Source organism: Symphalangus syndactylus, chromosome 19 (assembly GCF_028878055.3).
Source record: "Symphalangus syndactylus isolate Jambi chromosome 19, NHGRI_mSymSyn1-v2.1_pri, whole genome shotgun sequence".
Taxonomy (NCBI): Eukaryota; Metazoa; Chordata; class Mammalia; order Primates; family Hylobatidae; genus Symphalangus; species Symphalangus syndactylus.
The window spans coordinates 42,017,632-42,040,845 of record NC_072434.2 but is presented as its reverse complement, the minus strand read 5'-3'; the positions used below and the strand labels follow the sequence as shown (position 1 = coordinate 42,040,845).

Genomic DNA, 23,214 nt, shown 5'->3' with positions numbered 1-23,214 from the left:
CCACCACGCCCGGCTAATTTTTTGTATTTTTAGTAGAGACAGGGTTTCACCGTGGTCTCGATCTCCTGACCTCGTGATCCGCCTGCCTCGGCCTCCCAAAGTGCTGGGATTACAAGCGTGAGCCACCGCCCGCGGCCTTTGGAAGAGTTTTAAGTAAAGTAATGCTGTGATCAGATTTTTAAAAAAAATCTCTGAGTATAATGCAGGAAATTCTTTGATAAGAACAGGACTGGAAGCAGAGATTGGTTAGGACACTTAGAGTTTGCTTGAGAACTGTTGTAAAATTCATTTTGTTGTGGGATCCTGATTTTAGTTTTAATTGTTTAGAAATATTGTCTGTGTCTTTTGAGTAACTTTAATCCTGATTTTGTTTAAATTAAATGATTTCTTTTATAATCTTTTTTTCCTAGTGTTTTCATGGCTGGAAGAATACAGCGTTATCTTGATGTAGAAATAAAAAGAACCTATTTCTGAATCATTATTTGCCACACTTTGAGAAACACTGGTAAAGAATTCAGAAATAGCTTGTTTTTATTTCTTGTGGTACACAGATGATGGTATATTGACAGACTTAAAAGAATTTTAATAGAGTTGACTTTATGTGTCTCAGTCTCATAATTGTATATTAAGGCTGAGGACAAGGCCAAATTTAAAAACTAAGTCAGTTTAGAGACAGAATCAAGTAAGTGATAATACTAGTAATGTTTAGATATGGGAAAAATGTAAACATCATGGTACTTGAATGATTCAGGAAATAGTGGTGGTTGTTTTTTGTTTTGGTTTTGTTTTGTTTTTGAGATGGGGTTTTGCTCTGTCACCCTGGCTGGAGTGCAGTGGTGTGATCTTGGCTCCACTGCAACTTCTGCCTCCCGTGTTCAAGCAATTCTCCTGCATCAGCTGGGACTACAGGTGTGCACCACCATGCATGGCTAATTCTGTATTTTTAGTAGAGACTGGGTTTCACTATGTTGGCTAAGCTGGTCTTGAACTCTTGGCCTCAAGTGATAACCCCCACCTTGACCTCCCAAAGTGCCGGGATTACAGGCATGAGCCACTACACCCAGCCAGGAAATAGTGGTGTTTAAGGTCACTTAGTTGGCCAGGCGCAGCGGCTCATGCCTGTAATCCCAGCACTTTGGGACGCCGAGGTGCATGGATCACCTGAGGTCAGGAGGTCAAGACCAGCCTTGCCAACATGGTGAAATCCCATCTCTACTAAAAATACAAAAATCAGCCAGGTGTGGTGGCACATGCCTGTAATCTCAGCTACTTGGGAGGCTGAGGCAGGAGAATTGCTTGAACCAAGGAGATGGAGGTTGCAGTGAGCAAGGATCGCGCCACTGCACTCCAGCCTGGATGACAGAGTGAGACTCTGTCTCAAAAAAAAAAAAAAAAGATCACTTAGTTAAGGGTCTTGTTATTTGAATTGGTGAAAAACTTGATTTAAAGATTATTTATTTTTTGAGACAGTTTCACTCTGTCGTCCAGGGTGGAGTGCAGTGGTGTGATCTCGGCTCACTGCAACCTCTGCCTCTGAGTTCAAGCGATTCTCCTACCTCAGCCTTCCAAGTAGCTGGGACTACAGGTGCCTGCCACCACACCCAGCTAATTTTTGTGTTTTTAGTGGAGATGGGGTTTCGCCATGTTGGCCAGGCTGATCTCAGACTGCTGACCTCAGGTGATCCGCCTGCCTCAGCCTCCCAAAGTGCTGGGATTACAGGCATGAGCCACTGCCCTGGCCAAAGATTATTTTCTTTTAAAGCCAACAAAATAATTGAGATGACATAGAGAGATAGTTAAGAATATGGGCTCTGGAGTGAAATTGCATGGGTTTTGAATTCCAGCTTCTTAGTAACTTTGTAACCTTCAATAAACTGCTTATCGCTGAAAAATATGTTTTCTCATTTTTAAAAAAGTGGAGATGCTGCTGCCTATGTTATAAAGATTAAGTGAAATAATCCAGTAGAGGGTTTCATGTAGTACCAGACACAGTGGGCATGCAATGGCAATGATTATCACTTATTATATTACTCCAATTAAATGCAGTTTTTACTTGTTAACATGGAGAATGAGTTGAACTAGTTTCAGGAAGCTAGCTTAAGGAAGCTAGTGGACCAAGTAGAGGTTCTTTTGGGAAACTTGGTTTAACAAAGTAATAAAAATGATTTGTAGTATACAGTCATTTTTCGTAAGTAAGTGCTTCTCATGTTTTAAAGAATTCTCTTTAAATTCATGTATAATATGATATGTATAATATTTGCCTTGAAGTCATGTTTATATGTAATTGTTTAGCACTTCTTTTTTTCCCCATATGAAAACATCCAAATTAATAATATTTGAATTAATGATTTCTTATTAGATTGATTCTCGGTGAAATAAATACAGTAAAACCCTTACATCTAGATCATTATCTTTTTTTTTGGAGACAGAGTCTTGCTCTTTTGCCCTGACTGGAGTGCAGTGGTATGATCTTGGCTCACTGCAACCTCCATCTCCTGGGTTCAAGTGATTCTCCTGCCTCGGCCTCCTGAGTAGCTGGGATTACAGGCACATGCCACCACACCTGGCTAATTTTTGTATTTTTAGTAGAAATGGGGTTACACCATGTTGATCAGGCTGGTCTCGAACTCCTGACCTTGTGATCCACCCGCCTTGGCCTCCCAAAGTGCTGGGATTACAGGTGTGAGCTACTGCGCCCAGCCGTCTTTTTTTTTTTTTGAAACAGAGTCGCTCTGTCGCCCAGGCTGGAGTGCAGTGGCACGATCACAGCTCACTGTAACTTCCACCTCCGGGCTTAAGTGATTCTTGTCCTTCAGCCTCCCGAGTAGCTGGGACTACAGGCATGTACCACCACACTGGGCTAATTTTTGTATTTTTAGTAAAGACGGGGTTTCACCATGTTAGCCAGGCTGGTCTCGAACTCCTGACCTCAAGCCATCCGCCTTCCTCGGCCTCCCAAAGTGCTGGGATTATAGGCATGAGCTACCATACATGGCTAGATCATTATCTATTTGGACTTGATAGGTTATATAGAAATTTGATTGATCTCAGTCTTCTCCATTAGGCCTAACTTTAGCTCCCACCTGGCACATCATTTTTCTTTTTGTCATTTATTCATTCATTCAATAAAATTTCGTCTTTTGGTGTCCACTACATGCCAGGCAGTGAACTAGTCATTAGGAATATAGAAGTGATGGAACCGATAATTCCACCCTTACGGAGTTAATATTCTAGTGGGATGAAACAGATAACACACAATAAATAAGAAAAATATGTAGTAAGTTGGCCGGGCACAGTGGCTCACACCTATAATCCCAGCACTTTGGGAGGCCGAGGCAGGCGGATCACCTGAGGTCAGGAGTTCAAGACCAGCCTGGCTAACGTGGTGAAACCCCGTTTCTACTAAAAATACAAAAAATTAGCCAGGCATGGTGGCGTGTGCCTGTAACACCAGCTACTCAGGAGGCTGAGGCAGAAGAATTGCCTGAACCTGGGAGGCGGAGGTTGCAGTGAGCTGAGATTGCGCCATTGCACCCCAGCTTGGGCAACAAGAGCGAAACTCCATCTCAAAAAAAAAAGAAAAAAGTATATATATAGAGTAAGTTAAGTAAGATGGTTTTAAATCCTTTGAGAAAAATGAAATAGGAACGATATAGGGAATGATGCTACTATTGCTATTGGTGGAGTTAAAGTGTCAATGAGAAAGTGACAGTAGAGCAAATACTTGAAGGAAAGAGGTGAATGAGCCAAGTGAATATTTGAGGAGAAAGTATTCTTGATCTGGGTTTCTCAAACTTTAATATGTATATGAATTGTTTGGGATTCATATTAAAATGCAGAGTCTTGGGCCTCATTTCCAGAGTGTTTTGATTCAGAAAGCCTAGGATAAGGCCTGATAAATTGGATTTCTAATAAGCTCCCAAGTGATGCTGATGCTGCTGGTCAAGATAATGCTTTCAAGCAGCATGCACCAACTCATCTTACTTTCACTTACATCACCCTTCATTGTGTTTTCAGTATAGTAAGCAGAATGATCCTGTTAAAATGAGTCAGATCACATTACTAGTATTTACAGCGTTTCAGTGGCTTCCCATCCATCAGAGTAAAAGCTAGTGTTCTTACAGTGGCTGTAGAGCCTTACACGATCTGTGACACTCCCCTATTTCTCTGCCTTGCCCTCATTTGTTTACTTCTCACCCTTTCTGCTCCATCCGCATGGTTTTCTTGAATTTCCTCAACTGAGAAGATAGATATCCATATGAGGAACTTTGCATTTGCTTTTTCCTCTGCGTCAAACACTCATTCCCCAAATGTCCATATAGCTAGCTCTCTTAAACTTTTTTTTTGAGATAGGGTCTCACTCTGATGCCCAGGCTGGAGTGCAGTGGCGTGATCTCAGCTCACTTCAACCTCCGCCTCCCGGGTTCAAGCAATTCTCCTGCCTCAGCCTCCCAGGTAGCTGGGATTTATATGTCATAAAATTCATCCTTTTAAAGTATATACTTCTGTCTTGCTGTTGGGTCAGTTTTTCTATTTAAAAAATCTAAGTATTCAAGGCTGGGTGCAGTGGCTTGCGCCTGTAATCCCAGCACTTTGGGAGGCCAAGGCGAGCAGATCACCTGTGGTCAGGGGTTCGAAACTAGCTTGGCCAACACGGCGAAACCCCGTCTCTACTAAAACTACAAAATTAGCTGGGCATAGGTGGCGCCTGGCTGTAATCCCAGCTTCTTGGGAGGCTGAGGCAGGAGAATCGCTTGAACCTGGGAGGCAGAGGTTGCAGTGAGCCGAGATTGCGCCACTGCACTCCAGTCTGGACAACAAGAGCGAAACTCCGTCTCAAAAAAAAAAAGGAATATTTTACTAAAAATCTAAGTATTAATTATTCAGTAGTTTTTATTATATTCACAAAGTTGTGCTGCCGTCACTATCTAATTCTGAACATTTTCATCACTCCACAAAGAAACTCCATACCCATTAGCAGTCACTATTCATTACCCCCTCCTCCTCCCCTTGAATCTACTTTCTTTCTCTTTAGATGTGCCTATTTTATATAAATGAAATAATACAATATGTGGCCTGTTGTGCCTGCCTTATTTGGCTTAGCATATTTTTTTCAAAGTTAATTCATGTTATGGCATGTATTAGTATGTCATTCCCTTTTATTGCCGAATAGTGTTCCATTATATGGTTATATTACATTTTGTTTGTCCATTCATCAGTTGATGGATATTTGGATTGTTTCTATCTTTTGATTATTCCGAATAATGCTGTTCTGAACATTTGTGTAAAAGTTTTTGTGTGGATGTATGTTTTCATTTTTTCTGTATATATATTTAGAAAAGGAATTGCTAGTTGTATGCTAACTCTATATTTAAATTTTTTGGTGATAAATATATATAAGATTTACCATCTTAACCATTTTAAAGTATACAATTCAGTGGCACTAAGTACATTCACAGTGTTGCACAGTCATAACTACTGTCTAATTTCATCATCCCAGAAGGAAACCTCATGCCCATTAAGAGTTACTCCCCATTCCCCACTTTCCCCAGCCTCTGGCAACTACTAATACACTTTCTATTTCTATGTATTTGCCTATTCTAAATATTTCATAGAAATGAAATCATACAATATGTGGTCTTCTGTGTCTGGCTTTCATTTAATGTCATGTTTTTAAGGTTTATCCATGTTGTAACGTGTATCAGTACCTCATTCCTTTTTATGGCTGTTGTTATGGACTAGATTATGTCCCCTCCCAAATTCATATTTTGAGGCCCTAACCTCCAACGTAATTGTATTTGGATACAGGGCTTTTAGGTGGTAATTTTTTTTTTTTTTTTTTTACAACTTAGAAAAAAAACTTTATATTTTCTTTCTCTTTCTCTTTTTTTTTTTTTTTAAATTATACTTTAGGTTTTAGGGTACGTGTGCACAATGTGCAGGTTTGTTACATATGTATCCATGTGCCATGTTGATTTCCTGCACCCATTAACTCGTCATTTAGCATTAGTTATATCTCCTAATGCTGTCCCTCCCCCCTCCCCCAACCCCACAACAGTCCCCAGAGTGTGATGTTCCCCTTCCTGTGTCCATGAGTTCTCATTGTTCAATTCCCACCTGTGAGTGAGAACATACAGTGTTTGATTTTTTGTCCTAGTGATAGTTTACTGAGAATGATGTTTTCCAGTTTCATCCATGTCCCTACAAAGGACATGAACTCATCATTTTTTATGGCTGCATAGTATTCCATGGTGTATAGTGCCACATTTTCTTAATCCAGTCCATCATTGTTGGACATTTGGGTTGGTTCCAACTCTTTGCTGTTGTGAATAGTGCTGCAATAAACATACGTGTGCATGTGTCTTTATAGCACCATGATTTATAGTCCTTTGGGTATATACCCAGTAATGGGATGGCTGGGTCAAATGGTATTTCTAGTTCTAGATCCCTGAGGAATCGCCACACTGACTTCCACAATGGTTGAACTAGTTTACAGTCCCTTAAGTGGTAATTAAGGTTAAATGGGGTCATAATGGTGAGGTCCTAATCTGGCCTTATAAAAAAGAAGGAGAAGAGAAAACCTCTCTCCTATAAGGAAAGGCCATGTGAACACACAGCAAGAAGGTGGCTGTTTGCAACCCAGGAGAGAGCCCTCACCAGACAGTGACCCTGCCAACACCTTGACCTTTGACTTTCCAGTCTCCAGAACTGTGAGAAAATAAATTTCTGTTGTTTAAGCCACCCAGTCTGTAGTATTTTGTTGTGGCAGCCTGAGCTGACTATGACACCTGAATAATATTCCATTGTATACATATGCCTCATTTTGTTTATCCATTCATCAGAAATGGGTTTTTGGATTGTTTCCACCTTTGGCTATTGTGAATATTCTGTGAACATTCATGTACAAGTTTTTGTGTGGATACAGGTTTTCAATTCTTGTTTTGTGAGAGTATTAACATGTAATGAACTATTGTTTTTGGAACACAATTTAGGATGTTCTGCCTGATATTATTTTGTTTTATATGTTGATTCCAGAAAATTAAATAATTTCATATATTTCTGACTTTTAAAGAAAGGCAGCTTTCTCTAATTCTTTATGTTAGCAGAAACGATACTTTCACAAGATTTGCTGATGTTGGTTACCTTGTCACACAAGGCCAGTTATACATATGGAAAAGAGAAGAAGGTTACATTATTATATTGTCTTCTTACTATCCTTTTTCACGAAAAGTAGAAATAATACTAGGATTTCATCTTTTCTTTTACATTTCCATAATAAAATGGTTACTAAAAAACTAAATCATTTTTCCAAATATTAGGACGTAAGTGCAAGTTGCTTATAGTGCATCAATGTTCCTCCAACTGTAATTTAAGAAACACTTATGTAACCTAGCCATACTTCTCATGTTTGAGTCCTTTTTATAACATCCTTATCTGAGTTTGCCTTCCTAGTCTAGAAACTCCTGTGCTCTTGTGGTAGGAAATGCACCATCTCCAGAGGCATACCATTTCTTTGTTCAGAAAATTAGTGCTATCAAAAGGTAGGCTTGACTGTCAGGGTTCCTCTAGATGCCATGCAATTGGCTTTTGAGGACAGAATGGAGAGATTTGTTGATGATCTATGAGCATTTCTTTTTCAAAATACTTATAGATACATCCAGATTCATGTATTTATTCAACATGATACAGAGCATTAGCTCGGATCTAGGCATTGTATTAAAATCTGAAGGTAAAAGTAAGACCCCGGTCATTAGCATCAAGAAATCCATCATCTAATATAGGAGACAGATAAATGAATACAAATTCCATTACTTGGTAAATGTGAGATAATAGAGGGTAATAGAACAAGAGAATGTCAGACTGGCTTATGGAAACAAGTGGTGCTTAAGCTGAATTTTGAAGGACAGGTAAATATTAATTTAATGGGGGAGTATCAGTGGAGGAGGGAGTAGCATATGTAAAGACATTGAGACTTGAAGCAGCTTTGGTGATTAATTCTAGCACATTTAATATGAAGCGAAAAGTGTTGTGACAAGATCTGAGGTTAGAGTTACAGGTAAGTTAGCTAGATTTTTTTCTTTAGGTTTTGTCTTAAATGATACCTCCTCAGAGAAGCCTTCTCTGGCTCCCATATCTAGAGTTGGTCTCCCTCTCAGTTCCTTGCTTTTTTCCTTTGTAACGTTTATTACAACTTGGAATTATTCTGTTTACTGCCTTCATGAGGTCAAGGGACTGTGCGTAATATGCTAGGGAGTTAAAACTTTATTCTGGGCCGGGCGCGGTGGCTCACGCTTGTAATCCCAGCACTTTGGGAGGCCGAGGCGGGCGGATCACGAGGTCAGGAGATCGAGACCACGGTGAAACCCCGTCTCTACTAAAAATACAAAAAAATTAGCCAGGCGTGGTGGCGGGCGCCTGTAGTCCCAGCTACTCGGAGAGGCTGAGGCCGGAGAATGGCGTGAACCCAGGAGGTGGAGCTTGCAGTGAGCCGAGATTGTGCCACTGCACTCCAGCCTAGGCGACAGAGCGAGACTCCGTCTCAAAAAAAAAAAAAAAAAAAAAAAAAAAACTTTATTCTGAACTCTACAAAAGCCATTTATGTGTTTTAAGCAAGAGAATAAAGTGATTTGGTTTAGATTTTAAAAATCGCGCTGGTGGGAGAACCTACTGTAGGTTAGATACATACTGCTAGATGCTGCAGATGCAAAGGTGAAAACATAGTCTATGCCTCAGAGAGATTACAATCTAGTTAGGAGGCAGAGAAGCAAAGGAAAACCATTGATGTAGTGGAGATGTCCAGGAGTTCTGTGGAAGGAAAGAAGAAGGAGCCTTGTGTGGGTTTGTGGTCTGGAGTATACATATGTTGTTTCAATTGCTAGTGAATTTAGTTCAGTGACTAATCTTCTTTGAGTGGGACTCCAAACAGTTTTTTTATCAGATTGACTTCAGAGATTCTACAAGATGATTATGTTATATTAGCTTTGTATAGTTAGCTTTGTGTAATGTAAGTCTCGGTTATGTATCTCTTGATGGATAGGTTGGAAGAACAAGCTAGTCATTTGACCCATAAAGGTTTTTCTTTGTGACTTTTGATACCATGTCTCTTACCTATATTTTATATATGCATACCAACTTGTATACTTTCCTAAGGAAAATATAAGGAAATAATATTTTTCTGTGTATAACTTCAATGTCTGTTTTCCATTAAAAAATTTAAAAATTTACCAGTTCTGATGATAACTGAGTGATTGCTTTCTTTTCTAGGTAAAATGAAGAATGATGAATCTAATAAAGAAAATTCTTCAGAGATAGACTATTTAGAAAATGCCACTGTGATAGATGAATCTACATTGACACCTGAGCAGAGGCTGGGGTTGAAACAAGCAGAAGAACGCTTAGAAAGAGATCACATCTTTCGACTTGAAAAAGTATACTATGTTGTTTTAGTTATTTGGGGGGAAATGTGTGTTTCATAATTGTTTTCCCCAAGTACAGCTCTTTTTATTTTTCTTTTATTCATAAGACAGGGGTAGCATTCATCTTTCCTTGCTTCCCTCTTCTCTACCTTTCTTCTTCTTTCCCTCTTTTCTTCCTTGCCTCTCTTTTTCAGCAGTTACTTACTATCTGTGAGTCTGACTTTATTCATCCCAAGGGTTGGCAAACTATGGTCTACCCCTTGTTTTTGTTTTTGAATGTGTTAAAATACACCTAGTCTCCCCACCGTTTTTGGTAAACATTTTATTGGAATATAGCCATGCCTATTTGTTTACATATTGTCTATGGCTACTTTCATGCTATGATAGGAAATTTGAGTTGAGTAGTTGTCACAGAGCTTATATGGCTTGAAAAGCATAAAATATTTAGTCTTTGCCAAAGCATAAAATGTCTATCAAAATATTTATTTGCCCCTTTATAGAAGAAGCTTGCTGACCTCTGATTTAGTCACTCATCAGATAGATACTGAGCACTTGTTTTGTGCCAGGTATTATGATAAGCACTGGGGATGTATTGGTGAAAATGGCAGTTTCTTCCCATTAGAAGTTAAAAGTCCATTCAGGTAGATGGAAATAAAATAGCAAACACCACACAACACACTATACTTCTTCCTTTTTCTCTTTTCCTATATTTATTGAACATTAACTATGTAATAGGAACTATCCTAGCCATTGGTATCTTATTCCTGTGTATTAATTTCTTAACCTAGAAATACACATTCCTGGCCTCAATAAAAACACTGCTAGATTTTGAAGGAAAGAATCACAAATCACGGCCAGGCCCAGTGGCTCAAGCCTGTAATCCCAGCATTTTGGGAAGCCGAGGCAGGCAGATTGCTTGAGGTCAGGAATTCGAGACCAGCCTGACCAACATGGTGAAACCCCGTCTCTACTAAAAATACAAAAATTAGCGAGGTGTGGTAGTCGGTACCTGTAGTCCCAGCTACTTGGGAGGCTGAGGCAGGAGAATTGCTTGAACCCAGGAGGCAGAGGTTGCAGTGAGCCAAAGTTGTGCCACTGCACACCAGCCTGGGCGACAGAGCAAGACTCCGTCTCAAAAAAAAAAAAAAAAAAAAAAAATCACAAATCAAACTATTAACAAATAGATACTTGCATTATTTGTAAATGTGCTTACAAGGAAATAGGTCATCATTCTTGATAAATAAGGAAAGAAATGATATGATTTTGTGTAGTTTAGAAAAATGAAATTATACCTAGATTGAACAAGACAATCCTGGGTTATTATTAGAACTTACAGCAGAGTAGTTGCCACATGAAAAGAGAAAGGAATATCAAGGAGTAGAGGACCATAATACACGAGAGAGAGTTTGGGTTGTATAGTTAGTATTACAAGATCCTAGTTAAAAGGAAGTCTTTTTTGCAATTTGCTCTTTTACTTTGTTTGTTTGTTTGTTTATTTGTTTTTGAGACAGAGTCTCGCTCTGTCGCCCAGGTTGGAGTACATTGGCATGATCTCAGCTTACTGCAACCTCCACCTCCTGGGTTCAAGCAATTCTCCTGCCTCAGCCTCTTGAGTAGCTGGTATTACAATTGTGCGCCACCATGCCTGGCTAATTCTTGCATTTTTAGTAGAGACGGGGTTTCACTATATTGGCCAGTCTGGTCTCGAATTCCTGACCTCAAGTGATCCACCCACCCTGGCCTCCCAAAGTGCTGGGATTACAGGTAGAAGCCACCGTGCCCGGCCTTTTACTTAGTTCTGTCTTTACTTAGTTCTTTCAGTTTTCCTCTGGAATTAGTAAATTTCTGGATGACATCTCAACTGACCTTGGATAAATCTCTGTCACTGGAAACTGATTCTATCTCCTTATTTATAATATAATAAAGATTGACCTACCTGGTAAAATAATTCAATTCTGTTCATCTTTATTTAGTACTTAATACATAGCAGATTTTGTGCCAAAAACTTTACTTGTGTTATTTAATCCTCATAACAGCCCTATGTGCTAGGTGTTATAATTTTGTCCATTGTGAGAATAAATATTGAGTGCCTTTTATGTTCCATGATCTAGTACCTGACGTTTTAAAAAACATGATTGCTTTTCTAGGAGTTCACTAGAAAAAGACACATAAGCAAATAATAGTGATAATAACAGTATTTTTTGAAAATGGTATCATAGACAAAAGAGTGACCAACTTAAGTCATGAGTATAGAGGCATCAGTTTGGAGAATGCTTTAAAAAAGGTGACATTGGAGCTGTCTCTCAAGAAATGGCTAGGAAATGACCAGGTAGGTAGGAGAAGGATGGTGTAGGTAAATTGCATGTATGAAGGAAATACGAAAAGATGTATTTTCAACAAAAATAAGCAGAGAACTGGTTGGGAAGTTACATAGGAATGAAGCAGGAAAGGTCAGTTGTTATTGAAAGAAGGAAGAAGTTAGGATGGAATAGGTATTTGATGGTAGTAGGAAAAATGGCCTGGGGTGAAAGTAAAGCTTGGAAGCATTGGAAAACATTTTATTTATTGTTCAATTTATAGTCAGTAATGTCGTAAAGTTACTGTGCCAGTACCAGCGTAGATATTTGTAATCCCTTTCCTTTCTACCTCTTTATTTCTCATGCCCTCCAAACTTATTTTCAATTCATTGTACTCTTTTTTTTTTTTTTAAATGGCCTCCTGAACTTGGTACAATTCATTGTACTCTTTTATTGTTTTGTTTTTGAGACAGGGTCTTTTTTTTTTTTGAGACAGGGTCTCATTCTGGTTGCTCAGGCTGAATTGCAGTGGTTCAATAATGGCTCATTGCAGCCTTGACCTCCCAGGCTCAGGTACCTCAGCCTCCAGAGTAGCTTGGAACTACAGGCATGTGCCACCAAGCCTGCTAGTTTTTTGTATTTTTTTAGAGATGGTGTTTTGCCAGGTTGCCCATACTGGTCTCGGCCTCCCAACGTGCTGAGTTTACAGGTGTGAGCCACAGTGCTCAGGCAAATTCATTGTACATTTTTTTTTTTTTTTTGAGACAGGGTCTCATTCTATCTCCCAAGCTGGAGTGCAGTGGCGCGATCTCGGCTCATTGCAACCTCTGCCTTCCGGGTTCAAGTGATTATCATGCCTCAGCCTCCCAGGTAGCTGGGACCACAGGCATGCGCTACCGCAACTGGCTTGTCCTCTTAACATTTTTCTTTACCAAATTTAGACACTCATTAAGAATATTCCCAGGTTTTTTTTTTTTTTAATTTCTTCATGTCCTTTGGTTCAGTGTTTCCGTAGATTATCTAATTGAGGAGTAAAGATGTAGACTGTAGATTTTTGCTCTGTACCAAAGAAGAAATAAATCCAAATCATTAGATCAGAAGGGTAAATTTTCCTATGGTTGAATGTTAAATATTGAGTTGGAAATACCGAGAAATCTTTGTTCTAGCTTGTTTGCAGAAAGGTAAAGATTTACTAGTTGGTTTATTTAATAGTAAAATAAAATATAATAAAAAGTGTTTAACTTTTTTTATGTATTTTTTTCTGTGAAACTAGAAAGTTTATGATAATAGCAGTTTTGTCTGATTTGATATTGTGCCCAATACGTGCCTTGCACGAAGTGGTTGGTTGGTAATTAGACTGTGCACAGTGGTCAAGTGCATGGATTTTGGAGTCATTGGGTCTAGCTCTGCCACTTATTGGTTGTATAACCTTGGATAAATTATTTAAATTCTTTAAACATCAGTTTACTCATCAGTAAAATGGGATTGATAACAATTATAACACCTAGCTCATAGGACTATTATGAGGATTAAATAAGATAATACAAGTAAAGTTTTTAGCACAAGTCCTGGTATGTAGTAAGAAATAAAGATGAGCTACTTGTAGAACTGAATTATTTTAACCAGGTGAGGCAGTTTTCTATTATAAATAAGGAGATAGAATCAGGCTGCAGTGATACAGCTTTATCCAAGGTCAGTTGAGATGTCCTCCAAGGCCTTCTGACTCCCCATTCAGTGTAATACCAAGATTTTCTTGGTAGACTTGTCTTTGGTCTGCTAACATTTTACAATTGAAAAGTTTATATGATTGATTTCATGACTTCCTTGGTGACCTCATCAGTACACAGGGCTTTAGGTATTCTGTATATATGCTTTCAACTCCTGAAAACAACCCTTTTTACCACCTTCACCACTCTCACCTTGAACTAAGCCAACATAATCTCTTTTTTGGATTATTGAATTATGCTGTTAACTGCAATAGCCTTTTCCTGCTTCTATTCTCAATATAGAAAGCAAATGATCCTTTTAAAATATAAATTAGATCTTGTAATTCTCTGCTTATAAACCTTCAATGGCTTTCCCTCATACTTAGAATAAAAGCCAGAGTCTTCACAAGGGATTTTGTGATCTGTCCCCTATTAGCTCTCTGTTCCAGTTGTGCCAACTTTTTTGTAGTTTCTCAAATATTTTAGGTACCTTCCTGCCTCAGGGCCTTGGCATTCACTTTTCCCTCTGCTTGAAATGTGCCTTTTCAGATATCCACACAGCTTAATCCTTCACTTCCTTAAAGTTACTTTATCAATAAGGTCTTAAGTGATGTCTCTACTTTTAAAAAACAGTAACTCCCCCAACCCCAGGCATATTTGTGCATTTGTTTATTACCTGTCTCCTTACACTGTAATGTAAATTCATATAGACAGGGATTTCTATTTTATTTACTGCTCTTATCCCCAGCTCCTAGAAAAATGTTTGCTGTGTAATATGAGCTCAGAATATATTTGGCGAGTAAAGAAGTAGTTGTTTTGAAACTAAGAAGTAGCGTTTTCTTTGAGGACTTAATTCATTCTCCAATAGGAACTGATTTGACAGCATTTTTATGCTAGAGAATTGAAATAACTAGATTGAGTCAACTTTTCTTATTTACTTGTTGCCTTGGGCAAATTATTTAATCCCTGAGATTTAGTTTGCCAGTAAAATGGGGAGTTCTGATAGGGTTGTTGAAAGGTTAATACTCTATAAGGGATGGCCATATTTATTTTTAGTCTGTAGCAGGATCGTTGCTAAATTTGGAGCAAGTTTCTCATTTAAAATAAATTATGTAATTTTCTGAGGTGAAAGAATCTTTTTGTCAGAAGCTGAAGGCTGTTGAATATCGTAAATCAATCTGAAATAAAAACTAAGCATTGCTAAAGTTTCAGTGTAAGGCATTAGAAACTTTTAAAATTCCACGTGTATTTATTGTGTGTTTGTAATTTTTTATTGTGTCATCTGCGTAGAATGTTGACTTCAGATTCAGGTGTACAGGAATTTAAATTCAGTGTCTTCCACTTAATACTGCTGTATCCTTGTAAAGGGTGCAGGTTCTATGGGCTTTTGTTTTCACATCTGTAAGATGAAAATAATGCCAATTTAATCGGATGATTAGGGGAATTAAAATGACAAATTGTATATCGAACACCTAGCATAGTGCCTGGCACATAACAGGTATTCAGTAATTACTAAGTTTTATTAGTATTTTGAGAATACATACACGAAGTGTGAGTGACGTTCTGTGACTGATAGTTTAGTGTGTTAGAATTGTTATTCCCTTCAGTAGTGACCTCAAGAGGTTGTTCATTTATCTCCATGATACTGTGACTGGAGTGTTTTTTGAACTCAACTTTTGAAATTTCTTACGTATTTGTGGCCCATTTTTTTGAAATCCCCAATTGGAGGGCAGATTTTATTTTTTTATAGTAATCAAAATGGCTGCAAGTTAAGTTTGAAATCAGTTTTGGGGAAAACATTGGAATAAGACTAAATAGCAAGACCACTTTTTTTTGTTAAGACGAAGTCTTGCTCTGTTTCCCAGGTTTGAGTGCAGTGATGCGATCTCGGCTCACTGCTGCAACCTCTGCCTCCCAGGCTGAGACAATTCTTCCACCTCAGCCACCAGAGTAGCTGGGATTACAAGCCTGCGCCACCATGCACGGCTAAATTTTGTATTTTTAGTAGAGAATGGGTTTCTTCATGTTGTCCAGGCTGGTCTTCAACTCCTGAGCTCAAGTGATCTGCCAGCCTCTTCCTCCCAAAGTGCTGGGATTACAGGCATAGCCACCACACTCGGCCCGACTGCTTTTCTTACATTGGATTCTAAAGATGATAGTAGGTGAATATTAAACATAATTTAGCATTACCATGATATTGTTAGATATTGTATTAAAGTTAGTATGTAATCTTCTATGATAACTATTTTGAAAAAGGACTACTATCTCTTTGGTATATAAGTTTATTAAAAACTATTACTTTAGAAGAAGGAAAGGATAAAGAAAAAACCTTCAGTGCTTATTTCTGTCTACTTACATAATTGTATTATTCACTTATATAGTCAATAGTTTACTCCTCTGTTTTCTGAATAAAGTGCATTTTTTAAATTTGTCTCTTCAGCGATCACCAGAGTATACCAATTGTCGGTATCTATGCAAACTTTGCTTAATTCACATTGAAAATATCCAGGGGGCTCATAAACATATAAAGGAGAAACGACATAAGAAAAATATTTTGGTAAGTTCTTTTTAAAAAATTTATTTATTTTTCAAGTTGTAAAACCATATCGAATATTTTTTATTTGTGAAACTAAAAATGAAATATTTGTCCAATATTATATTAGTAACTGAAGTGATAGCTTTGGAAGCTATTGTTGCCTTCCTTATCCGAGATAATCAGGAAGGAACCTTGTTGAGACCAGTTTGCTCATCCTGTAGAATGTTGATTCCTAAGTTTAGAGCTGTTAGGTACAATTAGTCCATCCAACTGATGTTTATTGAGTTCTTGTGTGCTAGTTCTAGGCAGTGGTGAGTAAGATAGTTGTGGTTCCTGCCCTCAGATTTTCTAAGAATTGATGAGGGCATGCGTTGAATAAAGATTTAAATATAGTGAGTCTTGTTAGAGGGGGAAGATTGTGCTAAGGAGGTGTACGAGGATATTTTACTTGATCTAGAACAGGGGAGATTTCTCTGAGAAAGTGACATTTGAATGAAGTAGTAGTTTAAATGGCAAAAAGGTGAGTGGCCTAGAAGGGTAAGTGGGAGAGCATTTTACACAAAAAGCAGCATGAATTAAAAGTCTTTAGGCAGGAAAAGGCATGGCATATGAGTAACTTTAAGTCTAGTATGATTGGAACAAAGAGAGCTGGGAGAAAATGGTGTGATGTGAAGCTGGAGAAGTGTAGGCCATTAAGAAACTTATAAGCTTTGGTAATTTGTAATTTTTTAGTTATTTCTATTGAAATATCCCATAGACATAGATATGAATAAGAGTTCTTTTAAAAATGTATTAGTAAATTAGCTATTTAATTTTTTCTTTTTAAAGTTACAACAGCAATAATAATACTGTGTAACCTCTTACTTATCTCTAAGTCTTAGCTCATATATCTTCTTTAAGAAATATTCTGCCTGACCCTCTCAGCAAGTCTGGGTTGGATACTCCTTCTCTGTGCCCCCATAACAACTTTCACATATTTTGATCAGAAAATCTAACACATTGTATTCTGGCTGTCTACCTTCTCTTCCCTTCTAGACTTCAGTATGCAGTGTTCTAGAAGGCATATTTAGTTATTTTTGTTTCTGAGTTGCTTAGGACAGTGTCTGACAACAGTAGGTGCTCAACATAGTTTTCTTGAAAAAAATAAATGAACTGAAGCAGATAGAACAGGGACAAGGGAATAGTTTAGGTGATAATAATCAGGAATTTTCCAGAAATGTCAGAAGATGCCTATCATTAGTTCCAGGAAGCTCAGGCTTGCAAGCAAGAAACCTTTTTTTTTTTTTAGGAGACAGAGTCTCACTCTGTCTTCCAGGCTGGAGTTCAGTGGCACAATCTTGGCTCACTGTAACCTCTGCCTCCCAGGTTTAAGCGATTACCCTGCCTTAGCCTCCCAGGTAGCTAGGATTACAGGCATACCATGCCTGGCTGATTTTTGTATTTTTATTTTTATTTATTTATTTTTTTCATAATTGAGATTTTATTGGTTGAGGATCAGTGCAGACATTTCAATTTGTACACAAATCTTAACATAGGTAACGAAATTCTAAAAAGCCGTGTATTGTAATTCTTTTTTAAAGTTATTCCAGTGACTTTCCAGCTTAAAATTTGGCAGCAAATTTTCCTTAAGAGGCTATCAAGTACCGGTATCTTCACATGTTGGTCAGCTGTTACATACAGCCCACCAGTTCACAACTCAATAGCACGTAAACTACATATTCAAACTTGTAATCTTTCACAGCACAGTAACAAAGTTACTAGGAAAACAGGACTACCACAACCAAAGATGTTACAGAGTGCACATAATTCTGACAGGGAGAGCCATGATCAAAGAGTGGTTTTCTTTAGGAAACAATTCTACTAAAAAACAACATGGGAATAGAAGTAATTTAAAATGTTCAAGACAGTAAATGCGGGACTGACTCCATATTGCCATTTAATATGCTTTGTATTATAGGATATAAAAACTAACTCCCCATCTATAGAATGTTAAGCTGACATCCGAGACAGCCAGAGCCTCCCATAATTCAACATCTCACACTATTTTCTGGTTGTACCAAAAAATAAACAACCAGCAAATGATTTCACCTCTTAAAAAAAAGCATTTACACTTAAAAAATGGGATGAGGTGGGATTCCCTCCTTCTTAAAAATGTTTCTAGAGCTACTAAAAAACTTGCATTTACAAAATAGTTGATAAAAGTATTCCTCTGGATTGTACAAGAAGGGAGACAGGGACCACTGATAAGACATGGTATATGGTATTAATCAGACTTGGCTTCTTTCTCTCCTGCTTCATCAGAGGCTGGACTCTCCTCAGTTTTCATTTCCCCGTTTTCTGCAGGTAAATCTTCTTTAGTTTCTTGGTTAACCACTTCGGCCTGTTTTCCCTTTGCTCTCCTTTTCCCTTTTGTTTGCACCTTTTTGTCTGAAGATTTATCCTTCGCTGCTGCCTTTTTCGGCTTTGCTTCCACTTTTGCAGGAGGTTTAGCTGACAACCACGCCGATCTCCTCTTGGGCTCTTCCTTGGCGGCGCCTTCGGCGGAACTGACCTTCCTCTTGGGCATCCTGGCGGCGGGGAAGGCGCGTGTTGGGTGCCTGCGGGTCGCGGCCCGCCGAGAGCCTTCGCGAAACTGGGCTGCCTGGCCGCTGCCACTCCTCCCGCCGCCCGAGCTGCTCGATTTTTGTATTTTTAATAGAGACGGGGTTTCACCTGGGCAAGCAAGAAACTTAAAAAGAAAATCATACCTAGGCTGGGTGCAGTGGCTAAGGTCTGTAATCCCAGCACTTTGGGAGGCTGAGGCAGGTGAATTGCTTGAGCCCAGGAGTTTGAGACCAGCCTGGGCAACGTGGCGAAACCCTGTTTCTACTAAAAATACATAAAAATTAGCTGGGCATGGTGGCATGTGCCTGTAATCCCAGCTTCTTGGGAGGCTGAGGTCTGAGAAATTCGTTTGAACTCATGAGGTGGAGGCTGCAGTGAGCCAAGATCACACCACTTCACTTTAGTCTGGGCAAGGGAGCGAGACTCTATCACAAAAAAAAAAAAAAAAAAAAAGGAAAACTATACCTATACACATTACAGATTGAGTATACCTTATCCTAAATGCTTGGGACCAAAGTATTTTGGATTTTTTCAGATTTTGGAATATTTGCATTATACTTTAATGAGCATTTCCTTTGAGCATCATGTTGGTGTTCAAAAAGTTTCAGATTTTGGAGCATTTCACATTTTGGATTTTCAGATTAGGGATGCTCAGCCCGTATAGGGAAACTTTAGAACATTACAGAAACGAACAAAAAGAAAGTAAACTTGAATGCAGCCATATAGGACTTATACTTTTGGTGAAGTTAGAGTAACAGTGGATTTACTTTTCCCTTGAAATGACAAAAAAAAAAAAAAATACAGAAATATGAAGCAGTGGTTTTCAGGCGACAAAGGAGAGTCAATGAATGAAAAACAAATGGCCTGAGCCCAATGTTGGCTCCAGCTTGAGAGTTTCTAGGTTGCACCAAAGGGAAGGGAACCCAGTGGACTCTCACAGTTGAAGAGAGGGACCTTAGAGTGCACTAAGTCCAAGATAGCTAGAATTCACAGGACAGTGTAACTAAAATGAGAAAACTGCACAAAAAGAAATCCAGAGAACTGTGGATGATCCTCTTCAAGTATTCAGCACAATGCTGTTTGGTGCATGCATATGAAGAAGCTACCTGAACCCAGGGAAAGAACTGTCAGAGGAAATTAGACCAGTGATTGGTGCTCACACAGGACTTCTTCCTGTCCAGACTGGAAAGCCTCATGCTTCATGGGACACTGGGTAGACTACTCAGAAGACTCTTGTTTCAGTAGTGGGGATATTTAGCCCTAAATTAAATGTGGTCTGGTCCTACATAAAATATTTTAAAGGCAAGATTCAAAATGATAAATGGTTTCCAAGTGTTTAATGTCATTACAGAACAAAGCTTAGGAATATTACAGAAATACAAAAATACTCATCACTGAAAAAAGTTCACATAATGTGGCATTTAGTCAAAGATTATCAGGCATGCAAAGAGGCAGGAAAATACAAATCATGAAGAGAAAAGTCAGCTATAATAACTGATCTTGAACTGACGCCTTTGTTAGGATTAGCAGAGGACAGTAAGACAGTTAATATAACTGTATTCTTGATGTTCCAGAGATGAAGTAGAGACATGGAAAATATAAAAAAGATATGAACAGGACCTTTAGAAATGAAAACTACAGCATCTAAGATTAAAACTATATTGGGTAGGAATAATAGTACATCAAACATTGCAAAAGAAAAGGTTAGTGAACTCTTGAAGATATAGCAGTGGAAACCACCAGAGCGAAACACAGAAAGAAAAAATTAAACAAAAAGAAAAAAGAAAAAAGTCAGTGAGCTCTGGGATAATTGATCAATATACATGTACTTGTTCTATACAGATTTTTCCAGAACACTGAAGAGGAGAAATACTTCCCAGTTCAGTCTGAGTATGAGGTCCACATAACTCTGATATTCAAACCAGAGACATATATTACAATAAAGGAAAACTTTATTCTTAACTTGACTCCGATGGGAGAAAAAAAAGAAAGAAAACTTTAGACCAAAACTCCTCATGAACATAGACGCAAAAATTCTAAATATAACTTTAGCCAATTGAATCCAACAGCATATTAAAGGAATGAATATGTCATGATCAAGTGGGGCTTTATTCCAGGAGTGCAGTGTTAGTTTTACATTAAAAAATCGCTCATTGGCCAGGCACAGTGGCTCACGCCTGTAATCCCAGCACTTTGGGAGGCTGAGGAAGGTGGATCACCTGAGGTTAGGAGTTTGAGACCAGCCTGGCCAACATGGTGAAACCCCGTCTCTACTAAAAATACAAAAATTAGTCGGGCATGGTGGCTCATGCCTGAAATCCCAGCTACTTGGGAGGCTAAACCCAGGAAGTTGAGGTTGCAGTAAGCTCAGATCGTGCCACTGCACTCCAGCCTGGGCAACAGAGCAAGACTTCATCTCAAAAAACAACAAAAACAAAAAAAAACCCCGCTCATTGTAATTTACCATGTTAGCAAACAGAGAAAACTATGTGATTATCTCAGTAGATGCTGAAAAAGCGTTTTCAAAAATGCTTTGATAAAAAGTCTAAGCACGGCCGGGTGCGGTGGATCATGCCTGTAATCCCAGCACTTTGGGAGGCTGAGGCAGGCAGATCACCTGAGGTTGGGAATTCGAGACCAGCCTGGCCAATGTGGTGAAACGCCCTCTCCACTAAAAATACGAACATTAGCCAGGCTTGGTGACCCGCACCTGTAATTCTAGCTACTCGAGAGGCTGAGGCAGGAGAATCGCTTGAACCCCGGAGGTGGAGGTTACAGTGAGCTAAGATGGCGCCACTGCACTCCAGCCTGGGTGGCAGAGTGATACTCTGTCTCAAAAAAAAAAAAAAAAAAAAGTCTAAGCAAACTAGGAGTAGAAGACGACTTCTATAACATGATAAATACATCTACAAAGCTGGGTATGTTAGTCCCAGCTCCTTTGGTTGTTTGAACCTAGGAGTTTGGATCAGCCTGGGCAATATAATGAGACCCTGTTAAAAAAAAAATCACAAAAAACTAACAGTTATCATCATACTTAAGTGTGAAAGACTGAATGCTGTCCCCCCAAGATTAGGAAAAAAGACAGGTATGAAAGTAGTGTAGCTGCCACGGAAGAGTACGGTGGTTCTTCAACAAATTAAAAATAGAACTACAGTATGATCCAGTAATTTCACTTCTGGGTATATACGTAAAAGAATTGAAAGCAGGGTTTCAAAGAGATATTTATACACCCAGGTTCATGGCAACATTATTCACAATAGCTAGTATGTGGAAGCAATTCAGATATCCATTGATGGATGAATAGATAAGCAAAATGTGCGGTATTCATACAATGGAATATTACTCAGCCTTAAAAAGGATGGAAATTCTGCAATATGCAACAACATGGATGAACCTTGGGAAATTATGCTAAGTTAAATAAGCCTTTTAGAAAACGAAAAATAGTGTATGATTCCACTTATATGAGGTTTTTAGAGTAGTCAGAATCAGAGACACAATAGTGCTTGCCATAGGCTTGGAGGAGGGGGAAATGGGGAGTTATTGCTTGATAGATAGTTTTGATTTTGCATTTGTGTTCTGTGTTAGAGTATTTGGATTTGATTTTGAGCATTATGGAGTTTAATAACATGTTTGTTTTTTTTTTTGAAATAGAGTCTTGCTCCATTGCCCAGACTGAAGTGCAGTGGCGCTCTCTCATCTCACTGCAACCTCCGCCTCCTGGGTTCAAGCAGTTCTTCTGCCTCAGCCTCCCGAGTAGCTGGGATTACAAGTGCATGCCACCACGCCTGGCCAATTTTTGTATTTTTAGTAGAGACGGGGTTTCACCATGTTGGCCAGGCTGATCTCAAACTCCTGACCTCATGATCCGCCCACCTCAGCCTCCCAAAGTGCTGGGATTACAGGTGTGAAACACTGCGCCTGGCCATAGCATGTATTTCTGCAAGGTCACTCACCCTGGCCTCTGTGAAAGAAGCCTGAGAAGGGTCTGTTTGGGGAGACCAGTTAGCCTTTCATAATAATCTAATTAAGCTGTGATGAACACTGACCTGAAGTAGTAGTTAGTGAGAATGGAGTTGAGTTTTAAGAGAGATTCAGGATGTAGAATTGTGGGAGTAGAGGCCTAGGATGTCTTGAATGATCATAAGATAGCTGATTTGAGATGTTATCATAGATTGTGGTGCCATTTACTTAGCAGAAATAAAAAATGTTTCATAACGTTCTGAGTTTGAGACACTTACGGAACATTTCAAGTAGAGATGTCCCACAGTCATTTGAATATAAGGATCTGGAACTTATATTAGCAGTTGGAGATTAAGGTTTGGTAAACTTCAGCAGTTGAAATCATAGTTGTGGATGAGGTCACCAAATGAATAAGGACAGAATGTCACGGAATACAAACATTTAAGGGACTAGTAGAGGAAGAACAGTGAATAGATTGGTGAATGAGTAGAATAATAGGAAAAGTAGAGAGAGAAAGGTGTTAGAGAAGCTAAAAGAAAGTTTTAAGATGTTAGTTGAAAATGTGATAATATAGATAAAAATAATCTAAAAGCTTAAAAATGTCTGATTTGGTGCCTGTAGTCTCAGCTACTCAGGATGCTGAGGTGGGAGGATTGCTTGAGCCCAGGGGTTTGGGTCCGTACTGGGCCATGTAG

General features: G+C 38.7%; 2 protein-coding genes across 31 annotated transcripts in view; one reads left to right on the top strand and one right to left on the bottom strand.

Annotated features, from left to right (window-relative positions):
* The window catches only part of TUT4 (terminal uridylyl transferase 4), a 223,386-nt gene that overhangs the window by 118,719 nt on the left and 81,453 nt on the right, over positions 1–23,214 (top strand). For all 30 annotated transcript variants that reach the window (XM_063613832.1, XM_063613824.1, XM_063613815.1 and 27 more), the window contains 2 exons: positions 9,265–9,428; positions 15,860–15,976. In XM_063613832.1, the coding sequence (XP_063469902.1) occupies positions 9,265–9,428; positions 15,860–15,976 (281 nt within the window). The remainder of the gene's footprint in view (positions 1–9,264; positions 9,429–15,859; positions 15,977–23,214) is intronic.
* Positions 16,826–20,532, bottom strand: LOC134731986 (uncharacterized). Its single transcript, XM_063613850.1, has one exon. It carries the CDS (start codon positions 18,858–18,860, stop codon positions 18,219–18,221), a length of 642 nt encoding a protein of 213 aa, XP_063469920.1. The 5' UTR covers positions 18,861–20,532; the 3' UTR covers positions 16,826–18,218.